The sequence below is a fragment of the Stylophora pistillata genome, chromosome 8 (assembly GCF_964205215.1).
Source record: "Stylophora pistillata chromosome 8, jaStyPist1.2, whole genome shotgun sequence".
Taxonomy (NCBI): domain Eukaryota; kingdom Metazoa; phylum Cnidaria; class Anthozoa; order Scleractinia; family Pocilloporidae; genus Stylophora; species Stylophora pistillata.
The window spans coordinates 17,996,810-18,022,645 of NC_142526.1; the positions used below are offsets into that span (position 1 = coordinate 17,996,810).

The 25,836-nt window shown below is 37.0% G+C and overlaps 1 protein-coding gene across 2 annotated transcripts; it reads right to left on the reverse strand.

The window, feature by feature from the left end:
- Positions 1–737: 737 nt before the first annotated feature.
- Positions 738–25,246, reverse strand: LOC111329386 (uncharacterized). Of its 2 annotated transcripts, XM_022934081.2 has the most exons (23): positions 25,018–25,181; positions 22,056–22,779; positions 21,545–21,696; positions 20,814–20,945; positions 19,602–19,715; positions 18,912–18,949; positions 18,309–18,501; positions 17,469–17,561; positions 16,412–16,537; positions 14,831–14,962; positions 13,690–13,803; positions 12,338–12,407; positions 11,487–11,620; positions 11,053–11,205; positions 10,219–10,440; positions 9,434–9,550; positions 8,850–9,007; positions 7,944–7,982; positions 6,720–6,864; positions 6,005–6,177; positions 5,053–5,217; positions 4,308–4,470; positions 1,621–2,015 (listed from the first exon to the last, which is right to left on the reverse strand). In XM_022934081.2, the coding sequence occupies exons 1-23, from the start codon at positions 25,042–25,044 to the stop codon at positions 1,773–1,775; spliced, it is 3,627 nt and encodes a 1,208-aa protein (XP_022789816.2). In that variant the 5' UTR covers positions 25,045–25,181; the 3' UTR covers positions 1,621–1,772. The 2 variants fall into 2 exon arrangements, with proteins under 2 accessions (XP_022789817.2, XP_022789816.2); XM_022934082.2 differs by lacking the exon at positions 7,944–7,982 and having other exon boundaries at positions 738–2,015; positions 25,018–25,246.
- Between the last annotated feature and the right edge of the window lie 590 nt (positions 25,247–25,836).

Below are 25,836 nucleotides of genomic sequence, written 5' to 3' on the forward strand. Positions count from 1 at the left end.
TAATTCCTTGTCGCTTCCTTGAGGAGAGCAAGCACGCGTGTATCCAAAGGTGATGATCGTCTACGCGAGCAAGGGCCAATCAGCAAAGCTGCGTGCACGGATCACAATATTAATTCTAAAGAAGCTCGAATCCTCGAATGTGAAGAACTAAAGAATTTTCTAGGAGTCAAATGAGTTCTGACGGTAGACTACGACGTCGTCAATAAGAGGAAATTACTTCCTCCCACTTATATAGCAGCGCGAGTTCAAGGTCTTCCTTTTGCGCAAATGCAGTAGGGTTAGCGTACCAGGACAATTTATTTAGAAAGAAAACGACAACACTTGCAAAACTGAAATTTCCTTTTTTCAGAAAGCTGACATGGCGAATTTAGAAGAAAAAGCTTACTTCTGTTATGTTTTTTTCATTAATCAAAATTGTGATTTTCTAGCTTCGTAAGAACATTACATGAAAATTCCTATGATGACCGCCCATAAAGCACGTCTCAGCGTTCAAACTAGTCTGCAAGCAGCTTCTCGTTTACGCTGAGACACGTGCGGTTGAGCATGATTCCGCACAAACCCTTTACATTCAGCTCTTGCCTTGCTAGCCAGCAAGATTCTTGCTGGCTTTGTTCCTCACGCTGAAGTGTTCATGGGAGCGCTCGCAAGCTTCCTTCAGAGCGATTTTAACTGTTGTGCAATCGACAGCGCTGAGTTCTCAATTTTGTCACCTGCCAAATACCAACGAACTTAACGCCTTGGTGAAATTTTGTTTTATTTGGCGACATTACCAAAGACCAGGACTATGTCGGGTTTTTTCTATGTAAATCTGTTATACAAAATACTTACAGCAATAACTTGTTCAATAATTTAAAAATACAGTCACAATTGTTTAAAAGTAATAACACCATATAATACCCTTTGAAGAAACTGTCAATAGAGGCTATGATAATAAATTAACACTTATTTTCAAGAAATATATTAATCCTCACGCACACATCTTTAGACGATCTATAGGTCAATGTATCATTAAAAATGTTTCAAAACTGCTTTGAAAAGTATTGCGAATTCTTTAAGGTCTATCTAAGGAGCTATAGTTATTTCTGTAAATTACGATTCAATACCTCAATAATCACAGGGTTTTCAATGTTCAGTGAGGTAACAATAACCAACCGAAAAAGGGGGTTCTCGTAAAACTGTTCAAGAGTTTGCAATACTCATACATTAGTGACTACAGATTTCTTTTTTCGTCCACATTTGACGATAATTAGTTTACAATTTGGTTTGTTCGCGTAATAGGTCTCGCACTGAATATAATTTTAAAACGAAGAAAAATGCAATAAGTTAAGTGAACCCTTTGTAAAACAAAACAAGTCAGTGATCCTCGTTCTTGTTCATCATTATTTTCAAAGTCAGTTTTGTGGGTGTAGAATGTACCAAGAGATAAGAAAGGGTTCATAAATAAATGCTCTCAATTTCTGGGTATTCAAAAAATAGGCTTGACATCATTTCAGTACTTTCCTCAATCACAGATAGTCTAAACCGTAAAAGTAGCACGCTAAAATGAAAAAACCAAAGAACGATAGCTTCCTGTTTGAGTAGCGGTTATATTTTCGCTCCCTTTCTACCAGTATCGGTAATTGATTTCTTTCCATCTGAGAACAGTTGTGTTCACAAAATAATATAAATACAACTTAATTTGTTTTTGATATAAAGGAACCTCCTTCTTGACGTATGCATGCGGGCTTGCCCACAGAAGCGTCCCGAGTGTTGTGCACAAGTTACCCATTGTATCAGTGTACTGTGCTATTCATCAGTCCCGGCCGATATGAGCCATTGAAGGAACCATTCAGTGTATTACCTGCCATGGTTCTTTCTGGGGACCTGTGCTCAGGGGAGTACAGGTCAGGAGAGCTCGATGAAAAGGACTTCTCGAGAGTGTCTGCCTGATTAAGGCGCGCCAGAGCGTTCTTTAGTACTTGAGAGTCGATGGGTCCTGATGCTTTGGGGCTTGTGTACGGACTCGACAGAAGAGCCTAGAATTAATAAAAAATATTTCCATTGACAAAGGAAAAAATTACTAATTTCAGAACAAAAATAAACTACCACAGATACCTCTTGGAACAACAATTGACAAGAAAGGAAAACGTGTCATTTTGGCCCAGTTTCTCCTTCGATGGAAACGAGAGAGCTCTGACAACATCCTCAAACGCTTACCCTCTCGGCAAAAGTACTATGTTGAACGATAAAATTAAAACATATCTTATTTAGAAGCATTATAAGAGCTTCATTACCTCTGGTGTTAGGAATATGAATGGAAATAATATATTACTATAAGCCATTCGGTAAAAGGTTGCGATGAGCAGGTTGATCATTTCCTATTCCTTTTGACAGTCTTCTTACAGTTAGAATGTCTGTCAGCGTTTCTTGTTGTGGTCGTTGGTTTGACATGAAGACAAATGTTTCTACGTAAATTTCAGTTCATTGTTAAATATGGGAGTGTTTCCGTCATCTTGCGAAAAGCTGTTTAAATTAGGAAGACATTGACTTTACTCTATATAAATTGATCCCGTAAGGGAATTTCCTGGAAATGAATCTTGTTATATTTTCATCCCTTTTGATATTCTCGTTTTTTTAGGTTAACTCCACGTCGAACTATTGAGCAAGAAAATATTTCTTAAAATTTAATTTAGCACGATCAACACCTCTTCTTTAAAAGGTGACTAAAGGTGTAAACAACTGGCGCTTTGCCTCCTCTGCAATGAAATTATAATTAGGTAACTTAAACGAACAGAACTTAGCTCTTTTAGAGGCGGTACCTTGGGTACGCCCTTTCTTCTCCGAATTTTCTGTCTATTCTGTTGTCATATAACAGTTTCCAAAGGCTATTTTCTCTTAAGATATCTTTCTGAGTATGATTCTTATTCTGTCGAAAGGTAATCTACAATTTTTATATTGTCAATCTTGTTTTCGTTTAAAGTGTCTATACGGCCAACAGGGTTTTTATTGTTTTGGTATCTCTTTAACCTGTAAAAAAGTATTCTCAAAAAAAATTTTTGATTCTGACGCCTCTTCACCCTAAAATCGAGCTTTAAAGTTCCCGCTTCGGCCACGCCCAATGAAATTGACCGCGTAAGGGAAGATTGGTGATGAGTGACGTCACTCCAGGAGCGTCTCGAGCGTCGTGTTGTTACTTTGTTTGACAAACGAAGTACTTTTACAACACATTTATCGGGCATATTTATGTCGCCGAAAACTCTTTACCTTACTGAAAAACAGTGAAATGAACCACAGGCGGGATTTGGCACCTTCCTGACTTGACGTCAAGACCCATTCTGAACCCAATCTCTTTTTTGCCCCGACTCACGGTCACCTTCAATGGGCGTGGCCAAAGCGGGAAGTGTAAAGCTCGATTTCAGGGCGAAGACTCGTCAGAATCCAATTTTTATTTAAGAATGCTTTTTTACATGTTAAATACATACCAAAACTATAAAAACCCTGTTGGCCGTATTGACACTTAAACCAGAACTAAACTGAAAATGTAAAAAAATTAAGGAAGAAAATCATATTGTAAGGCATAAATAGCTCGAAGGTACATACTTAGTATGCAGGAACTGTTTCACGTAACTTAACGTGATTCGCTAGCTAAGTGAGAAATGATGACGATGCATGAAGATTGATAGCTTAGTAAGTGTCACCTTTACAAGCTGGTGACCAGCATTCTCACAGATTTTGAGCTAATACCCAAAGTAGAAAATTGTATAAGAAAGGACAATAAAGATAAGTCAACCTTACAAGGAGTGTTAGAAATATCATCTATATCATCTAACAAGCTGGTGGAGGTACCTCAGGCCGTGGACCTGGACGAGAGAACCAGCTTCCTCAACGCCCGCCACGTTCGCCACCGCAAGTGGTTCTTACGAACGTACAGTACCACTACAATTTGCAGCGCTGCTGTTTCCAGAGACATTACCTTGGGTACAACCTCAAAATCTGACTGAGAATGTTGGTCACCAGCTTGTTAAGGTGGCACTTACTAAGCAATCAATCTTCATGATCATGCAACCAGCTTATCGCAACCTTTTACTGAATGGCTTATAGTAATACATTATTTCCATTCATGTTTCCAAAACCAAACGTAATGAAACTCTTACAACGCTTCTACATAAGATATGTGTTAATTCTATCCTTTAATAACTAGCTTAGACAGGTTACCAGCAGCCTTATTAATATGCAGCTACCAACTACAAAATAAATTGTTCAATTCAAGTCTGTGCACAAAATTTTGATACAGAATGAATTGGCACTGTATTGCCTGATTGACTAACCTTGGTTTTCTCTAGTTCTCTTGATATAGTACTCTTTTCTTGTACTAGCAAGTTAACTTTGTCGTGGAGTTCAGAATTCTCTTTTTCCAGAGCGTTCAGTGCAGCCTCTCTTTGACGTAAACTTCTCAGATGTTCCCGGATGACCTCCTCACTGTCTGTTAATCTGTTTGTATAAAAAACCTAGAGTTTATCATTGAGTTTCTGATAATATTCTACCGGATTGTTCGGCCCTAAGATAACCGTGTCGTTGAGTGTACAGTGTATGAGTGCACAGTAAAACCTGTAGACACGAATACAAGTTCATTCTAGAATAAACAAAAGAGACAACCTTGTGACATCCACTAGGTTTCACTGTTCGGTTTCGAGGGAGACCGAGCAGGATTGCACTTCCAGGTTCCAGTCTCGCTCTGACAGACAGATTGATTTGTTTCCCAGTAGTCTCAAATTCAGCTCCTTGACCACGTCTACAGCCAGCAAGCATTTTAAAGATGTTGTACTTGATTTAGATTTGTTTGAGGCTATTCCTTAATATAAATTGGCTCAAGCAATAGGAACATCCGTGTTTCTGCTTCTGTAAAATGTTATCCTCTAAAAATAAAGCCAATTGTCGCTATTAATTTCAATTATGAACCGATTCCTCCGTGATTTCCACTTTTCCTCTTATCGGCGTTAGCTCTAATCTGAAGTTACGTCATCCTATGTTCCATCTTGTTTATTGAGAATAAATGCTGAGCAATTGACTCACTTGGCAAGTAGCTCTCGTTTCTCTCCCATCAGCTGTTTTTGAACGGCCTGTGTTGTGCCTTTGAGCTCTTCCTCCTTGTTCATTCTCTCCTGAGTCAGCTCCAAACTGCTCTGCAGGGACAGCACTGTGGACTCGAGGTTTCTCTTTTCACGTGCAAATCTATCCCTAAAATCAAGAAAATCTACTTTGGAGTAATTTTCAACTGAATGTCAAGAGTAATCCCGCAATGCAATGATTTTATTCCACTTCGCTCAGATTGGTCTAAAAACTTACCTTTCCTCAGCTTCTCAACCAAACATATCCGAAAGCAAAATCAATTGCACGTTGGCCATTCCCTTTCTCAAACGCTAGAGGCCGCTAACATGCATTACGTATAACTTACTGCAGTAAATGGTTTGAACCCGGGGGTAACATGTGAAGGTGTAGTCTGATCGTCCGGGTGAGTGTAGTCCTGAGAAGGACTGTTGTCGGTGGTAGTGACTGACGTTTCGACAACCTGTGCGGAAGTCATCATCAGAGTCAAGTCAATGATTGTTGTCAGTAGAATGTTCTTTGTATGGAGTTTACTAAGCTGGTTTACTAACTTAGAACAGACTCCCCTAAACAGATGTCAACAGCTACCCGCTCCATACAAACAACTCATTCACGACATAAACATCACAAACGACCGAAAAAGAACGACCTAACTTTACCGACAGATCGAAACAGACCAATCACGACCGACTTACGTCACTTGAGTCTTACAGCCAATAACATCACGGCAAAACCAACCGATCATTTCACACGAACTGGACCCGGACGATCAGACTACACCTTCACACGTATAACTTACTATTGGCTCTTTAACCCCTTATCAGAATTGTTTCTTCTTATGCTTTCTATGCTCTTTCCCATTGTGATAAATAAAAAGAGTTAACTGAACTAAACTTTGCGTAGAAAATTCAAGACTCACTTGAGTGATCTGATTGTGGCATGAGCCTTGGTTTTTCTCTCGTCGTTTTTCCTCTGTAGTTGATCAATTCTTTCAGCAGCATTAACCAACTCTCCCTGTAGGTACTCCACTTCTTGTTGGAACTCATTCACTCTTTCTGTCAGAGACTTGGCGTCATCTTCCTTTTGCTTATGCTATCAAGAAATAACCAACACGAAACGTTTAGATCAGCCTCTTTTAGTTTGTCTTGCAAATTATCGGATAGTATGGCCCTCAGAACAGTCGTAACTTGTTTCTAGTCCGCGTTTTTTCGCTGGTCACTCTTTCTCTCGCGCGTGACTCGCGCGCAATTCGCCCATTGCATTTGACTCGCGCTTTCCCCCACTGACCTATATGGGTCAGGACTCAAAGCCCTTTATGACTGATTTTCACTGTCAAGTGAGGTGTATCATACAAAAAGCTTGCTCTTCGGGAATAATATGTGATACGCAAGATATGTGCAGTTTTTAGCGCAGGCTACTCGTCGTAAGGCATGATATGTTGCGAGCGCGTGACACAAGAAGTTTGATTTTTGGCTGATTTCTTGTACATTATGAAAACAAAAGTGCACAGCATGTAGTGTTTGAGAAATTTCGGCACAAATGAAAAAATGAAGAAAAAATGAAGAAAAAAATGAAGTATTTGAATAAAACGTACGTGAACGACCAAGTAAATAAGCAGCAGAGAGATACACAACCTTATCTCCAGTATTCTTGACCTTCTGTTTCAACGCTTCTATCTTGGTCTCCTGTTCTTGAACTGTGTATTGCAGCTGAGCGTCTCTTTCACGAAGAAGTTCGACTTGCTTTTCTAGTTCTTGTACTGTTTGATGTTGAATTCCCCTACAAAGTCAAGAAAGGATCTCTTATCCATGCACAAGTGATGGCGGCAGAGCGATATATTTAAATCAATCTTGCAACAAGACAGGATTCAAAGGCAACCATTTCACTTCAGTTCATTCAGTACGTAAATAGCATGGGAAATAACTCTTCTCACACACAACTGGGAGCCATGCCAAGCCGACCATGCAGCCCGACCTTTATTCTATCAACACGATGAACCATTAGGGTTACAACACTAACAAAACAGCTGAAACTGAGGCTAGATACAGAAGGCTAACATGCACGAATAACTGGAACTAAGGCACTACTTGAAATCCTATATCCCTAAAAACATATGGAGGGTGGGTGGGTGGGGAAGGTCAGGCAATGGCGGAAGGCAACAAAACAACTGAACCTTGAAATGCCATGTGACCTGGAGACGCCCCAAACACTCGAACCCATTCTCCCAGCTGCGTGTGAGAAAAACGTTTTCCGCTTCTTTCGTCCCTCAGCCAGCGGAAAACCACACTTTTCAGCTTATCCTCAAAATTCATAGAAAACTGGTGACATTGTACGTTATTTTCACAGTGATAAATCTTACAGTCATTTAATTCAGACATAATTATAATACTTAGAAAACACTGGCAAACTTAAGCAGAACAAGCATGTTTTCTAACATGCTTTCTAAGACACTGGCTTCATCCTACTTTTCCTAACAATGAACATTGCAAGGGTCCTAAAGTATTAAAAACTAGCTAACTACCGAGCAAAGTAAGATGAACTTTTCTTACAACAACGTCAGTTTAAAAGGAAATCTCTCCACTTTTGACCCGTTCAACAGATAGCACTGTTTAACAAAGTAAATTTAAAATTTTGCTGACAAATAACACCACCACCTTGTTTTGTTCTTCTCAGTGCAAAAAGTTTAACCTCATTTTTAATATAAACTCAATGGTAATAAAAAGAAATCTGATAGATATTAATTTCTTTGAGCAATCATTAAAGGCATTTACTCATTAAAGCAAAAAAATTTAAGAAACAGTTAAGATTATTATTCAGAAACATTCGTAATAAAGTTCTACAAACAATGTTATGTTTACCTGAGCATCTCTTCGAGTTCTATAACATCACAAGCAAGTCTGGCAAAGTTTAAGTATAGAGGTTGGCAAAATTGATCCAGTTAGTATCAGTTGGAGTTAATACGAACGAGAATCAGATTTAGGCGCATTTACAGTGCGTCTAACAGTTATAGCATTTTTCCCTCAAAAGTCGATTTAGTTTTTTTTACTTTACATTACAGTTACTTTTAAGAATTTAAAATAAACGTCATCTTCTGTCGAATTGCCAGAATATGACTATCATATTGTATAGCATATAAACTTAAATCTTACATTTTGTTATTTTGTTATTTTGTGATGCATAAATTAATTACGTGTCAGGACTTTAAGTTTTACTTTCGTGTTCTTTGCTAAACCAGTAAGTATTGCTAGTTTAGTCATCAACATCACCTGTTAAACTTTTTCTTAATTTTCTTAATAGTATTTGAAATTCGTTTAACAAAATCAAGGTTTTTTACTAGAAAAGTTGTGTCAATTAAAAGAGAAATTTATGAAAAAAAAAAAAATTGAAACTGAGCTCAACGATTCAAGAGCACTGATATGAAATGTAAAAAAAGTTAACAGTTGAATCGTCATTGATCGAATTTCCGTAATAGTATTGAGCATAAATTTTTGTAGAATACGCATGATATTGAGATTTACTTGACAAATAATTGTCAAAACAGAAAAATGATGTTTCTTTACTTCTATAACCATGTTTCTTCGTGTTAGTTCACTTTCGATGGGTGCCGATCTTTTCAAAGTTGTGAATAACTTCCGTAACATAATTGCACGATTCCAGTCACTTGCCTTTTAAGAATTATCTAGTATAACATTCGTCTAAAATTAGACACCATAACTGTATTTTACACTCACAGTTAGGATAAAAATAGCATGGCTATCACTCACTTGTTAACCTCTTCCTCTTGCAGATGAACTCTAAGGGTGTTATTTTCTTCAGACGTAAGCTTCATTTCAGCCAGTTGCTCATTTGCAAGCCTCAGTTCTGACTGTGTGAGCTCCAACTTTTCACTGATACCCTCGAACTCGTGCCTTAAAACTGCCAACTAAATACATAAAAAATTCTTAAACTTTAACTGTAAAAAACCAATCTGTATCTCTTTTACTCGTTACACCCTAACATCAGAGTACATATTCTCCATAACTGTTCTCATACATTTCCTAAGGGTATGCCAAGGAGAATTTGTACAGTGTTCAAGAGCTTCATTAGTTGGTGATCATTTCCTTTATTCTCATGACCTTAATGTTTGATTCAGGGGTAATACTGTGAGGAGAAATGAGATGCTGGTCACCTACAGGGGTTAAAAGGCTAACCGTGTTACGAATCGCTAAAGGAAGTCAAGGAAGAAATTAATGGGCGGAACTGGCAAAGATGGAAATAGACTGATAGTTTGAAAAAACAACGGCCTTAAAAATATGGCAAAATAAATAAAGAACTACAGAAAAGTGAATAAAAATGGAAGACATTTTACCTTAGTTTCAGCCTGCTCTGCTTGTTGTTGAGCGGTATCCTTAGCAACCAGAACTGCGGTGTGTTCTGCTTGTCTCCTATGAAGAGTACTTTCTGTTTGACGCAGCTGCTGCATTTTCTGTACGAAAAAAACAAGTAGTGTGTCACTAAAATTATCAGTGCTTGAAACAGCGAGTGTTCAATCCCAGAAGGAAAAAAAAAGTCCACTGTTCTACAAGTGTCCCACCACTTCGTATACTTCATGAAATAAATCAAAAATCTGAAATAACACCGTTACAATTTCAAGGTTGTCCATATAGTACTGCCACAGAAAGGCTTAAATTATTACCATGGTGATGACACGCTGAAGTTTTAAAGCGTACCCTCGTAGAGAACTTACATTTGCTGTGTCCCACGTTGATGACAAAATGAATCACAGCAACATAAGAGCAGGTAGTTTTTATGACAAAATTTATTAAATTTCTGGCATTTTTATCACAATTAACTAAAGAATCAGCCCCTCAGCTTACTAATCGCAGTTTGATTTTCATCGTTGTGTTCGTTCTGAAGAGTTATTTACCAAATTGGTTTTCATACATCTTCTTTAACATTAAACACTAACACTAATATCAGTATTAGACTGTATGCATATTCTTCATACCGTTCTCTACACATTTCTTATGGTGCTGCCAAAGAGGATCTGTTTAACTGTCTAGAGCTTCTTCAATTGGTGATCATTTCCTTGATTCTCATGACCTTAATGTTTGATTCGGGAAGAAATTAGATACCAGTCAACAGAAGCAATACCTTATCCAGTTCAATTTCTAGATGCCTCTTTGTTGTCTCCAACATGGATCCTTTCGCGGACAACTCCTTAATTTGTTCCCAGGCTTTGCTGAGCTCATTCTCTAGTTGTGCTGTCCTGTTTTCCAGGCTTCCTCTCATTTTACTCTCAAACTCCAAAGCTGTAGAAGCCTTAGTTCCAGTGTGACTGGCGTTAGTGAGCTCTGCACGAAGGGCAATAAGCTCCTAGAAGAAAAAAAAAATGCAAGGTCTTGAGTCCGTTAGCCTTGTGTTGCTCTTCGTCTCAGTTTAGAAAATAAAATGAACAGGACTTCAGCTAAATGTAGATCTTAAAGAAAACAGAAAATAGCAGTCCTAACGATGTCAATATTCGGAAATTTAAGCAAACCACGACGGCGACGGCAACGAGAACGTGGAAAAACAATAGATCTAATTGGCAGAATAATAGCTCAGCACGTGCGTTTCAAACTTTGTACATTTATTAGCCGTCCTTTGCAAAACAACAACGTGAAATCACCAAAATTTGCGTCGTCTGCGAAGCGAAAGCACGGCGGCAAATTATTTTAATTTACATTTGGAACTCAACGCTACTTTTATGCGTTATATTGAGTTTGAGGTCTGGCTCCCTATGAGATGGTAAACACATGCAGCCATTTTCGAAATTCTAACTAAAAGTAGAAACTCATTTTTTAATCGATGTCTTCCGTGGCGTTGCCGTCCTGACGTCCTGACTGCTTAAAGTCCCTATTAATGAATTCGACGGTCACTCCTGGGGATCGAAAAAAGGGTTAAAGAAAGAAATTGAGAAACCGTTCTTAATCAGTGAAAGAGCTCTACCTCGTCTCTCTCTCGTAAAAGTGCACTTAAATCTTTACTTTCCCTGGTAGCTTGTTCCAGTTGACTCGCCAACGAGTGACGTTCCGCCGAGGATTTCTCTCGTTCGCGTTCGATCTCATTGCGCATGTCCACAATTAGCCTCTCATATTTCGCCTGTAAACACAAACATTCACGAGGACAATTGGAGCAAAATAATTCACTTCAGGTTGTAGACATTTGCTATTTTATATCACAGAATGTAAAAAAAAAAACCTTGTGCATGACAACCGATTCTTTATCTTATTGTTTCCATTCAGTTGATGACTCGTATCATGAAACTAGCTTTAAAAAATCTTGGTATGAAGGTGAATGACTGCCCGTAGAAGGTGATCGCTTCCTCAGAGACTTTTAGCATGAATTGCAATAGATCAGGGAACAAAAGTTACACTAAGTACCTGACTATCCAAGGAAGCATTGTGCTGTCTATGGAGTTGTGCAGACATCACTTTCACTTCCTCTTTAAGCTGATCTACTTCTTGTTTAGCAGAGCTGCTACTTTCTTGAGTGAACTCGTATCGCGTGCTTAACTCTGAGCATAAAACAAAAAAAGTGATGACATAACGATTTCAAAACAACTTTAAAAAGGAACAAGACCTTTCCACTGGATCACTAAGAAAGCTGTTAGATTTATTTCTGACCGATTTAATTAGGGAACCTGGTCCCCTGGAAAGCAGAAGCACATCTTAGGGGTGGGGGAGGGAGGGGGGACGTAGATCAGCAGTCCCTCCCTTCCAGCCAAGTCCGTCGCGTGAGTAAAAAAAAATCAGCAAAAGAAAAAACTCGATGTCCGCGCGCCGCACGGAAACTCTGAGTTTGAGACGCACGAACCCTGAGTTCTACGCAACGCGCTAACTGCAACTTTTTTTTTTCGCTGATTTATTTTCATTCGCGCGGCGGCCTTCGCCGAAAAGGAGGGACTGCACGTAATTCACAGCTGAACTGACATTGTTAGACTTGCCTGGTTCTTCAATAATAACACTATCCAGTGAGAAGATAACCATTCATTGGACAAATCAACAGAGATAGACAAAAACATACGTCCAACTTGATTGCAATCTATCCGTTAAATAATCTAGATGGGCCAGGCTACATTTGTTTGAAGGGCGACCGACCAGCATACAAACATCCAGCGAATAAGTGTCCACAACAAAAACTACACCTTTTCCTGGATTGCGAATTATCCGTTAGATGGTGTCATGCACCCTTCGAATAACAAGATCATGGTGAATATTTAATGGCATCTCACCTAAAGTTCTGTTCTGTTCTTTTTGCAGCTGCTCTTCAAGCTCAGCACACTTCTCATCCATTTTCTCCAGCTGAAAAAAAAGAAAAAAGAAGAGGAAAGAAAAAGCTCAGTACGAATGAAATTGAAAAAGTATTTGTACCAGCAAATTGAAATGAAAAAGACATTGTCACCCAACTTTGCACAATAATTTGCTGGTGCCACAATCAGTTGAAAACACAGTACCACGCAAGCAAATCCAAAACCAAATTAGTAGGGGATTTGTTCCCTGGCTAGACGGTTTTTGACACTTTAATAAAGTTTCTACTACTACTACTTCTACTACTACAAAACAACTGGTGTTAGAATCCAAAACCAATGCAACTGGAAACAAAGAATGTGGCAGGGACAATGAAAAGTAGCAAGAACCCAAAGCGCATAGAGTTATCACCGCTATCTAGAAACCTCGCTACCTTAAACCCTCCAGCGACTCAAACTAACATCGACTTCCCTCACTTGAACCCAGATTACTGGAAACTCAATGACTCGATCACCACGTTAAATGGATCCTTCAAGTTACTACCATTCAATTTTACTTCTAGACATGATTGTCCAAAAGTGACGAGTCGACACAAGGTACAGACGTAACGAACAGATAGACATACTGTAGTCCAGTTGAAGCTTCGCTAGTTAAGGTACATTCAACTATAGTGCTACAGAGCTTCACCGCCTAACTTCCTCAAAAATTCCACTCTTACTTGCCAGCACGATACCACAGCTAACATTTGTGTGATGGGTACAGCACCGCTCAAACGTAAGTTGACAGTCCCGATAATCAATTCTAAAAAAACTTCGAGGATCCAGGCTCGAGTCGAGTTTCGAGACGCTCAAATCAGGAAAAAAAGAAGTGTCTCCGCTCGTTAAACTCAAACTTTTTCCAGTTTCCCTCACAGGCCAAAGCTATTAGGAGAGCGCTGCATACAGAAATTATTAAGAGCCATACTCTTGAAATCCTGAGAGATTTCTTAATAGGTCTGCATCAATAATTATCACTTATCCTCTATCTTCCTAAATATAACTCTAACTCACGGCAACCAATATCTTTCAAAATATTTTCAATATATCAACAAAGTTGAAATGGTAAATTGGCCACCGTTACGATTATAAAAGGTGACGTTTCGAGCGTTAGCCCTTCGTCGGAGCGAAAGACGAAGGGCTAACGCTCGAAACGTCAGCTTTTATAATCGTAACGGTGGCCAATTTACCATTTCAACTTTGTTAATATATTGAAATTATTTCGTTACCCCCACCGACGCAGCCCCAAACAGTTTCTTTAGAAACTATCAGCCTTTATTCTTACAAAATATGTCCAGCACCTTAACATTCAAATCACTAATCTGTCTTTCTTGTGTGGACACAACAGCATGAAGGGAAGTCTTTTCATTCTCCATTGATTGTAACTGTACAGTTAGCTCATCACTTTTCTTTGACTGAAACAAGAAAGCAGTATACAAATCAATTGATTTAATCCTGTCTTTCCTCATCCTACCTATCAGTAATGAACTGAAGTTAAATTGTGTACTTAAAGTGATCTATTAACATAAGGGACCTTTACAGGGAATAAAAGGTTCATTAAAATTTGCCTTACTCCAAACAAATTGCTATGTAGCTTAGTTGGGAGCAGTGTTCAACTGGGCACTGGTTCAATCCCTGTCAAAGGCCAAATTTTTAAGACAGTAACTTCTTTTTGTAATGTGACTTAAATTGCAGCCGTTCTGTGAAGGTAAATGATCTCAGTAGGTCAATACGGCACAACCTATTCCACTGGTCAAAACATCATGTATTTCATGTTCACTGCATGCCTTAAGACACTGCATGTTGGCTTAAAAGGTGACTTTAAAGCCTTTCAGCTATTGCTCACAACATGTCATTTTCAACCCTACCATTCTGACATTATACAGTCAAATCCAGGTTAGACAGAATGAAAGGCACCCCTTGACCTTTATATCGTACACCCATAATTATTAGACAACAGAGAGCCTTAAGATTGCTTTCAACTGGCAAAGGACAGTTTAAATAAAAAATGACTATCAACTAATCATAGAATAATTTCCCCCTCAAAAACATGCTTGAACGGGATTTGATCATAATGTGCTACTGAAGAACAAAGGGGTGTACCTGATTGTTAAAAAAAATCACATGTGGAAAAAAAAAACAGAAGAAGTACAATGGGAAATCTACACAGAATGGATAAACAATCAGTGGTCTCTAAAAAAAAAATCATTATTTAAGACAGCAAAGAAAAGATCCTCCCAAGTGGACTGCAATTACAGAATTACAGGCTTTGATGGGATTCAAACTTATGCCTACTACCAACTGAACTACCCAGCCACATATTGGGAGCCAGGCAGAATTTAGAGGTTTCGTCTTTCCCTTAGAGGAATTTGATAACTACTTACAACATTTATTTCAGTACAAGTTAAAATCAGAATTTGTAATGATGAGCAAGTCACGTACCTTGTCTTTCTCTTTATTAATGTAAGAGGCAAGCTCTCTGGCTAAATTTTCCTTCTCTTTTTCCAGGGCTGCAGTCTGTTCCATGGTTTCTTTCTCTCTGCTCATACTAGCTGCCAGTGATGCTTCAAGATCCTGTTATTGTAACAGATGAAAAATGTCACATCATACATCACATCAGTAAATGTAACTTAAAGATGCCAGTGAAGGAAGTTGTTTTTAAGAAACAAATCTTGACTCTTTTAAGAGTCAGAAAACAATGTATTTATTCAAACAAATGGTTTCACTAACTACTTTGGAACCAAGTTCAAAAACAAAAATTGTATACACCGAATGCAAATATGGTGTCCAATTTGAATTGCCATTGTTCTGGACTGACTAGCCTCATCTTCCCGTGGAAATACAAAAGGATTCTTACATGTGTAAGAGGCTAGTCAGTCCAGAACGATGGCAACTCAAATTGGATGCCATATTTGCATTCAGTGTATAAGAAAGCTAAAATTCATTTAAAATTTCCTTAAGTTTTCCAACAAGAATGTACAACTTTCTCCCAGTAGCTTTTTTTTTCCACTGATGTGTTTCCACTTTCTTGTTTCACCAAGCTCAAACAGAACCTCAATAGCTGGCAGAGGTTTTCCTTCATGACCGTTATCTTCCCCCAACATTGTGCGATAAAAAAAAAATCAAATCAGCACTAAATGCTCTTAAATAGCTCAGTAGGAGAGGATCAGTAGTAATGAAGTATTGAAATATCTTGTATGTATTGTTTCATTAATAATGTCTTCAATTAACTATTGTTGCATTGTGAGCCACTTTTCATAAAAAAAAAAAAAAACTAAACAAAGCTTAGTTAAACAAAAATCGAGATAAGCTTTCATGTTTGAGTACAGCTCTGTCATAAAAAATTTACAAAGGGATTGGGAATTAACAATAAATAATGCAATAAATAATACAAATTTCTTAGATGTCCTGTGACACAAATTGGTTTAAAACTATACTTTAAACTTGGCAAACTTAGATTCCAAACACTTATTTTGTGAATAGACTGCAGAGAAAAGTAACTGTTCTTTTGCATCACAGTCCATTCTTTGGGACTTCAACAAAACTTTGAAAAACTTGAAAGCCAATATCAAAATAAATTTTGAAAAACAATTGTTTGATAAATGCTTCACTGAGCAGTATAATTTAGTGCACTGATTATGTGTGTTGCAAGGAGAAATGGTTACAGCCACAAAGTAATTACAAGTGATGTCTGGTACAACTTTGGCAACTATGTGGTCATATCAAAATGAAGCTATACATTTCATGGTAAATTTTTGTATGCTTTGTTAATTACATACATAGTGCATAAAAGTGTTCTTGCACCTTTTAAGTTGGTAATTAGTATTACACCACTGTTCCCTCATTTGAGTTAAAATTCACAGTTTAAAATTAATTTTGTTTACTACCTAACCAGAAGCTGAACAAATTTAGAAGCTTTTCCCCTTTCCATAGAACCATCTTAGCACTGAAATATGAGACAATGTAATTAAGTTAAAATTTCATCAGATTAACAAGCTATAAGTTGACATGTTGTGCATTAACCTTTCTCAAGTCAACAATCTGTTCACGCAGTAGTTCCTTCTCCTCTTCAGCACTCTTGCTGCGGCCAGACTCTGCCATTAACTTTTCTTGATAGCTCAATTCATTAGTCTTGTGGTCAGACATAATCTATAAGCCATAAAGCACATGGGTCAGGGGATGCTTAAAAATAACTGGAGTACAAAATTTAATCATTTATTGCTCAAAAGGAAATGATATTAGCTTAAGACTTGCCCAAGACAAATATCACAGAGAAATGATACTATAGTATTGTTATTATTCAAAATTACACAAAATCCACTGTTTGACTACCCTGAAGCAGTGATATAAATTATCTCATTTCAGAGATAAATCTCTAGCTAGTTATCTGCATTTATCTAATGTTATTGTATAAACTTTCAAACTGGTATTGCTGGGAGGCAAATAGACTGTAGACTAAAGGGTTATGGAATTGGTCATTAACAAAGATGAATGTATTTTGTAAAGGTGTAAAGGTGTCAATACTAATATATTGATAGCAACAAGACCTAATTGAGAAAATGGTTGAAAGATATCTGCTCCATATTGTTTTTGTATGAATTTTACTAAATGAGAGAATGTACATTCTAACTACTGGCACATAAGCCAATGAGACGAAGAAAAAAATTAACACAGTTATTGGTACTAGCTTGGTAGGTTGTGGTAAAAATGATCTCTCTCCGCGACAGGCCAGAGGGATTGAAGCACATACATTTATGTAAGCTTGTGTAAAATTCATATGAAGCCCATGTACATGTAAAGTGGGTTATCATGAAGAATCAGTGTTAAGTGTTGACCTGCAGTGCACGTGCATGTAAAAATTTCTTTACCTATAATTACACCCTCTACTTTTTAAAATTGTTTGTCTTGGTTAAATAATTACTATGTAATGGTGCATGACAAGTGATGCATTTTTAATGTTCATTAATTAACCTATCTAGTCTGCAGCTGAGCAAAATGTGTCATAATTTGTACCATTCCTGTAAAGACTGTCACCATAATTTTACCTGAAAAATTGCTTTATTGTCACTCCTCTACTGACCTTGTTAAGTTTTTGTTTTGTTTCAGACAGTTCCTCTTTCAAACTGGTTGCTTCACTTGTGGTTCTTGCTAACTTTGCCTTAAGTGTGTTGAGCTTATGTATTTAAATAGAAGTATAAGAAATCAGTAATTCAGCAAACTGAGATATTTTAAGACTTGCTTTGTTAATTTGTGGCAAACAGGTTTGTTTTGTGAATCATGACAGACTGGCAGTTCAGGGTAGGACATCCAATCTAAAATATCACAGTTAATGATTTGCAGAGGAAAAAGAACTACATGCACATTTGCACATGCTGTCAGTATTTATGCAGTTATGAATGAGAAACTTGTTATCAGCTGCTGCATATGGCTTATCTAACAGTCCACCAGTTAGCTATCTAGTGAATCATTAATTATTTTATACATCAGCCCCATGAAGATAAACAAAAGGAAAAAGTGTGGGTTCTCACAAAAATCATTGCATGTGTTGACTACAGATTTTTTAAGTAAAAAAACTCAAAGCAATACATTTATAGTTTAACTTGCACAACTAATTTATTTGCAAGAAGTAGAAAGGTAACAAAATTAAGGCTATTCTCCAGGAAAATGCAAAACAAAAACCAAAGTAATCTCGAGATCTGGAACCAAATTCTCCCCACTAATTTACATCAAAATTCTCTGTATGCTAGTGCAGAGAAAGTTGAGTTGCATTAAAAAGACAGTTCCCTTTTTTTTTTCCAGTCATTAAAAAGATAAACATCATATGGCTGAACATATCTGCCTATCTTTTGATAAATTTGTTTTCATCATTACTAAACATTTATAATTCAGCTTTATAAGAAATTCTGTAGATTGCACATACCTCATCTTTAGATGATTTGTCTAAGGTTTCCATATCTTCTTCTTTCTCTGCAAGATTCCTCTCTGCCTCTCCAAGCTGCAAGGTTAGATTTTCAATCTGCTTTATCTGTCGTTCAATTGTGTCATCTGCTGTCTGTAGTCGTTCTTGAAGGCTGCTGTTTTCATCACTGAGTTGCTGTATTCTAATTTGTTGCCTAAATGAGAAAAGCAAAATGCTGTTAATCAATATGTAGATGTAGGATTGATACATATTAAAATTTCTCTTTTATAGGATGTCCCTGACCATTCAAAAGAAATATAAAATTGCACATTATAAATTTGTACATGTATCTTTCTTTCTACCAAATCAGAGAATGTTGAAACCAATTTATTAAAACATATAATTCAATTACTCTTAAATGAGAAATATTAGAAAACACATTGGAAAGAAAATGTAATTTCATATACTTTTGACAAGTTTTCTAGCACCTATCACCACTTAGTCAAGAAAACACTCTATGAAGCAATGATTAATGTCACTTTAATTAATAGCGGCAAGACAAAAGGAAATAATATTGACTTACTATGGATATACAAAGTTAACGAAGTAGTGTTTAGTACATACTTTTGAGTTGAAGACTTGGCTTCAGTCATAACATTGTCCTGAAGAATGGATGAAATACAGATCAAATTAACCTAATCATTAACCAAAATATAGAAGATATGATGTAGTGTATAGGATGCCAACGAGCATGAAATATGCGCGATGTAATGCGAGGCGTGATGGTGTGATGTAATACCCTCGAGACCTGCATATATACAGCATGTGTTTAATTATTTAGGTAGTTCTCTTAGGTACGTGAATAAAACCGATTTCATTTTAACCGCTGTGTACTACATATGAGTCCAAAAATATCCCTAAGGATGTGATTTTTTTCTTTAATATATACAATTCCATTGAGGAACTATATCTAAATACTTAATAAATACACAAAAACTAGTGATATTAACCTTTCACTCCTACGAGTGACCAAGACAGAATTTCTCCTCACAACATCAATACAATATCAAGCAGACAAGTAATGAGAATAAAGAAAATGATCACTTAGGGAAGTTCTAGTTGACCCAGTACCAAATTCTCCAAACCAACATCATAGAAATTGTATTATAGACTTTAAGGAGAATTTCTACTCAGATCTTGGAGGTGAAAGGATTAAAGCAATTCTTTTTAATTGAGTGTGGAGAGTAATCTGGGATTACATCAGGTCTGCTTTTCTGCGCGATTTTTGAGTGAAGTAAGAGTACCCTACATTACCTTCTCACTGGAGAGTTTTGCTTCTCGATCACGAATGGTTGTAAGATCTTTCTGTGCCACCTGTAGCCGCGTTTCTACAGTCTTTTTTTCCTCTTCACTTGTTTTGAGTTTTACCTGGAGTGTTATTTACATAAATTCAAATATTACACTTAAAATCAAAGCTTATAAAGAATTAAACAAATATGTAAATAATTTAAATGTCAGTAACAATGAGTTGACTTAATAGTTAAAGTGAATGTTTACCTCCAAGAAAACAAAAAGAGAAAGAATATCTCCTTGGTTCATAATTATGTAAAAATAGGAAATTCTCAAGATTTATTTTAGACCTAAACTAAGATTGTCATTTCAACTGGGAAAGAAAATGTTTAAATGCTACATAATTTACACTGCTATCGATAATGACATTTTGTACAAAATCCTCCCAATCATTCACTTGTCCAATGAATCAACACCTTAACTACTAGTGCATAGTCAAGAGGTTTAGAAGATTTTGACTAATTGGTTATTTCAAGGCTTGGGTAAGTTAGTGTTAGCTTTGAAAACAAGATTCTAATATCATTAAATGGAATTTAACACAGTTAATGATTAGGAGCTAATCTGGTTAGCAGCCATTTTGCAGGTGCGCTGTTAATGTATTTGCCTTCTGTTAGAATTTGTACAGCATTTCGCTGTGTTCTGTAGCATTTGCGGCAACCATATAGTTGTTGGAGGCCTGGGGCCATCCTTGTACAGTGGCACTCCTCATCAGTATGTGTATTTTTTTCCCATGTGACTGCACTGTGTTTACTGTTCAACAGTGTGGCATTGTTGTCCTTGAGGATAGCTTCTGGGCATTCCCTCCCTCCCATTCCCAACTCCTTGTTTCCTTGTTCATGGGTTTATATTTGGTAGCTATTTCTTCAGTTATTTATTTATCTGTTTATTAATTAATTTTTTTATTACATTGAGCCTTTGGGCTCCAGTGTGACAGGTGCTTGTGGGGGGTTTTGGTGCTAGGGGCTTGTGGCTGGGTTGCAGTTTGGGCAGACCAGTTGGATGTTCTAGCACCTTAGGTGCAACTGCAGTTGTAGCCCCTGGGCCCCTTGGGTACCTAATCTTCATTTGGGACTTGGGCATTAATTGAACACTAAACTTGAGACCACAAAATTGTGAAGGATATAATTTACAATGTGTTTAACTATTTTCACTCATTTTAAATCACATCTGAAAAACCTCTGTTTCTTGAAGTTTTTGCTTAGTCCCAGATAGTTCTGTTTTGAGTTTCTTGATTGAATCTTCTTGGGACTGTTTAGTCTTAATAATTTCTTCCTTTTCTTTATCAATTTCTTCTTCCAGTGCTCGTACCTGTGTATCAAACAAAGGTACCATTGAAGTCGCAAGTGGAACATGTCATACCCCATCAAATAGAACGAGTTTCTGCAAAATTGCCTTAAAACATCTTTACAAGGATTGCAACTAAATGGATGAATATTCAAAGGAAAGTGATAAGTGAATTTGGAGCATAATGGTGATTTTGCAAGGAAGAAGAACGTTATTGAAAATTATTAACATTCTTGGAACAGAAATTCACAAAATTTCAGAAGAATCATGGCATTATCGTATATTTGGAAGGACATGAATATTTCATGCTTGACATTTTGATTTGTAGTTTATGAGTGTAATACATATAGAAGTTGAGGAGCCATCTCATTTGTGGCAGATCCTGAGGAAGATAAAGGTTCTCTCAGAAGTTAGTAACAATTTAAAAGGGTGAAAGAAAAAAAATTACAATGTAAATGTACTACAATTAATTTAGATAGTTCATTGTTTAAAATTAGGGCACACAAAATACTTTAACTTTATCATAATTATATCCATCATGTAAACAAAAAAGAATCAATTTAAAATATAAACTCTTTGACAGGGTTTACTAAAAGTACTAATTTTTTTAACTTTTTACTTACTGTGGCCTGTAGAGATGTTTTCTCCAGTTCAATGGATTTCATTTTCCCTTTCAACTCTTCAACTTCAGCCATTACTCTATCAGCCTTCCCCACATGAGCAGTTGTTTTTTCTTTCTCTTGTTCTCTCTCCTCCAGCAATTTCAATTTTTCTCCTGAATGCAGTTTGAACAACACAAACTCACTAAATTAATATTACAGTAATAGCTGTTTTGAATGAATAAACAGATAAGTAGATAAGAAAAATGCAATAAAAACAAATTTACCAACAGTAGTTAAAAATAAAATTAACTACCGGTAAAAGCAAAAATTACCTGCAACATATACACACAATCACATGTTAATAAATTATCAAAGCTGTCAGAGTTTAATCCTGGTTACACAGGAGGAAGGGGTGATCTCAATGTGGTAAATGTTTGTACAAAAAGAAAAGAAATTCAGATTCTGCTGTAGTGAGAATTAATTAAAAATGAACTTGCTTTTAAATTTGCATTGTGTTTTTTTGAGAACAAACCTTGATGCTTGTTAATCAGGTCTCTCATGTCCTCATCACACTGTTTTTTAGTTTTATCCAGCTGAGCTCTCAAGCTGTCATTCTCGTCAGTAAATTTCTTTACCTCTTGTTCATGAATCTTCCTTTCTTCCTGTTTCACTTGCTTCATCATTTCACGCATTCTATTCATCTCTTCTTCCATGTCTCTCCTCTCTTCCTCCATAATTTTCATCAGCCGCTTATCTGACTGTTCTGAGTTTGAATTCTTCTTGAGTGCTTCATTATCAAGTTCCAGCCTTTTAACTTTCTCTGACAATGAAGCCCTTTCCTTAATCAAATAATTCACCTGTTCCTTGACAGGACTGGTGTCTCTTCCAATCTGCGTCAAGCCAGACTCCGTTAACAAGTCACATATGTCCTCTGAGACATAAGCTCCCGCCTCCTTTTCAACTTTCATTTGTTCAAGCTCTGCCTTCAGCTGCTCGTTTTCAGTCTCCAGCTCTTGAGTTAATGCTTCTCTTTCATCTGACAGCTGTCTTATGTGTGCAACATAGTTCTCCACCTCAATCATTTCTTCTCCATGCTGTTTACGAAGCTGCTCAACACTCTCTAGAGAGGATTTGAGACTGGTTTCAGATCGCACAAACTGTCTCCAAAAATACCGAAGTTTGTGCTCAATTGGAAGGTTGGTTCTGTAGCCATCTTTCTCAAGCCTGTCATCAATGTCTCCAAGTTCCCCTGCATCCTGAGTAATACAAAGAGTGATTAGCATCTACCTTTTCTTTACATATCACTCTTGAAACACACATCAAGGCCAGGAGAATAAAGGAAATGATCATTGAGAAAGAAAATCTTGATTTTTAACCAAATTGTTCTTGTCATCACCTTACAAAATCTCTAGAGGACAGTATGGAGAAAGTGCCTACTGATGTTAGTGTATAAAGGGACATGAACCCAGTATTCCAATTGAAAAAGTTTGCACCCAACCTTCCAGCGAATTCTGAACATGGAACTGATTCACACATCTATACCTGGTAAGTTTAATATTCAAATTGACTAACACCTGGAAAATAGCCACTGTACACATCTCATCAGTGTTTCAAAACTTGCAAAATTTTTTTATCAACATTTTTGGTAAGTTGTAAATTGAGGTGACAACAGTGGCTAAAAATGCCCTGATCATTAGAATTTTTGGCCAGTTACTAGCTCCCATTCACAGCTCTGTATTAGAAGGAATTAAAAATAGACTTAAAACTGAGTGGAAGAACATAAAAATTAACCATAGTAACAAAATCATAAAAAACGTTTTGGCAAAGGCTAATATTACATGTACATTTGGGAAGCATTAAGTCTGTGTTTTCAAAGAGTTACATTAAGTGTTATGGAATACTTCTAGCCATTGTATGCATTACTGACCATCAAGCTTAAGGTCAAGGCGGCTGGATATTGCAAGAATTTTTTTTTTTTTGCAATTCTATAGACCATGACAAGGTCAAGGGCCATAAAACCCAAAAAGAAAAGAACAAGGCTAATATCCACCCTTCTAGACCAATAAAGCTTAGTCAATAAGGCTTAGTCAATATAAGTCATATTTTATAGGAAAAAGATTTTGCTTTTAATTATTATGAGTCAAGAATAACTTGTTTATTTGGAGAGCCGGAAAGAAAGCCAACTGTCTTCAGCACAATAAACCCACTTGGATTATGTTTTTTTTTTTGGTTTACTGTCTTCTGCTGCTTTTTGCTTCTTCATCACTGATATTTTCCAAAATTAATGTGTGAAATTTGTCCAATACTGTCTTTTATTACATTGCTCGTAGCACCCGTAGGCAAGATGAAACAAATCCTGTGTTCTGATTGGCTACCCAAGCAGGCTTGCCCACTCAGGATTGCTTGCATTGATCCCAAGCATGAAAAAAATGGAATTAGGACTACACTCGTACTTCTTGGACAATTTCAGCCATGGAAATGCAAAAAGTGGCAGAGGATAGTCAAAACAAAGAAATCAAAAACAACTCTCCTGAGTTTGTTGTACTACAAACACAGTTAATAATAATAATAATAATAATAATAATAATAATAATAATAATAATATTTAGACAGGGTGCGTTCTCACAAAAAGTGGTTTTCAGAACGGCCCTGTACAGTTGGCTTTCTTTCCCAGCTCTTGAAGTAAAGAAGTCATTATTTATTCTTGATAAAGTGAAAATCTTTTTGCAATAATAATAAATCCTTTAATAACCAAGCTTGTTCCGTCAATATGACTGTATATTTGCCTCGTTCTTTTTCTTTTATGGACCTCGACTCCATCACGGTCCATAAAAATGCAAAAAGAGAACTCGACCAACATCCAGTCATCTTGACCTCACGCTTGGTTAATAACGCATATCTACTGAATCCCCCTTTTTCATCTATTATCCTATTACTGAAATCCCCAGTTCCCTTTCGTTGAGCATCAGTCAATGAAAATAACAACAGGTATTGTTTCAAGGAAGACCTGACCTGAGGGCCATTGACTACAGTGGGAGTTTGTTTATATTTTGATATAGAACAGCTTGAAACTTGTATCATATTGTAGTTAATTATAGTTTTGTTCGATTTCTTTAATTACACATTCGATGACGAACTCAGGAAATAAAAATACTGAAATACAGGATATCCACAAAGATATGTTGATAAAAAAAATCTCAACAACTTAAATTCGGTTCTGATAAATCTATATTCCATCTCCAAGGAAAAGCGAAAAAAAAGTTTGATTAACCCTCCATAAATTGTAACTGCATGATATGTTTGGCATTTCCCTTAAATAATTTAGTAATCACAATGCCTGGGTGCGAAATTTAACAGTGTTTCACATCAGCTGCGTTTGTGAGTTGTAAAGTACGTTGTAAACCAAAGTTAAAGAAAACTGAAATGAACAAGAAGAAGAATGTCAATAAGATTAAGTAGTGAAGTTCATAAACGAAGTAAACTGATCAACTCACCGACTCCAATATTATGAGGCTTGACATATCGAGTGCCCTGTCTTAGCGTCGACTGTGTACCCACATTCACATCATAAGCACCGCGGTTGAAAGACTTTTCGATGTACCCAACCAAAGAAGACTTTTCTTTTAAATGCACTTTTAAAGTTGGCAGCGAAAAACTGCAGTTTATGTCAACAAAAGGACAACCAACCTCTGACTGCAAAGTTCAGGACGCGGAACCGTCGTCATGAGACTGGGCAGGAATGCTCTTGTTATCCCGTCATGCATTACGTCGAAGTAGAAAGAACGAATTCTTTCCGTATCTCAGGTGCCAGTTTCTCGAAACTCCCAACTTAACGGGCCCGTAAAGCTGTTTTGTATTCATTCAAGATGGGGATTCAAAAGTTTTGAAAATGATAACAAAACTATCAGCTAAAGAGAGAAAAAAGACTGGTTAGGGTGTCAGAACCTGCTTTCCTATCCTTTAAATTTTGATTTTAAAAAACATGGCTTCGGGCCCGTTAAGTTGCCGGGACTTTCGAGAAACGGGCCCCGGGCCCAGGTTTTACATCAACGTAGCGTTTTGATCACTCGAAACGCAGCTTAATGAGAAGTTATTTGAAGACATTTGTACTCCTTGAGGACTAAACGATTTGACCGTAATCAAAACCGAGGTTGCCCACACCAGTAGAAATGGGAGCAAATCACTGGAATTTTCTTGGCGATTCAATAAGCCCACCCTCAGCGTCTGCCTGTCATCTTTTCAGATGTTGCCAGTTCCTGTCTGTAATTAATAGGAGCTCGCACATTGAGCGTGCACTTTTGTGACGACGCTCT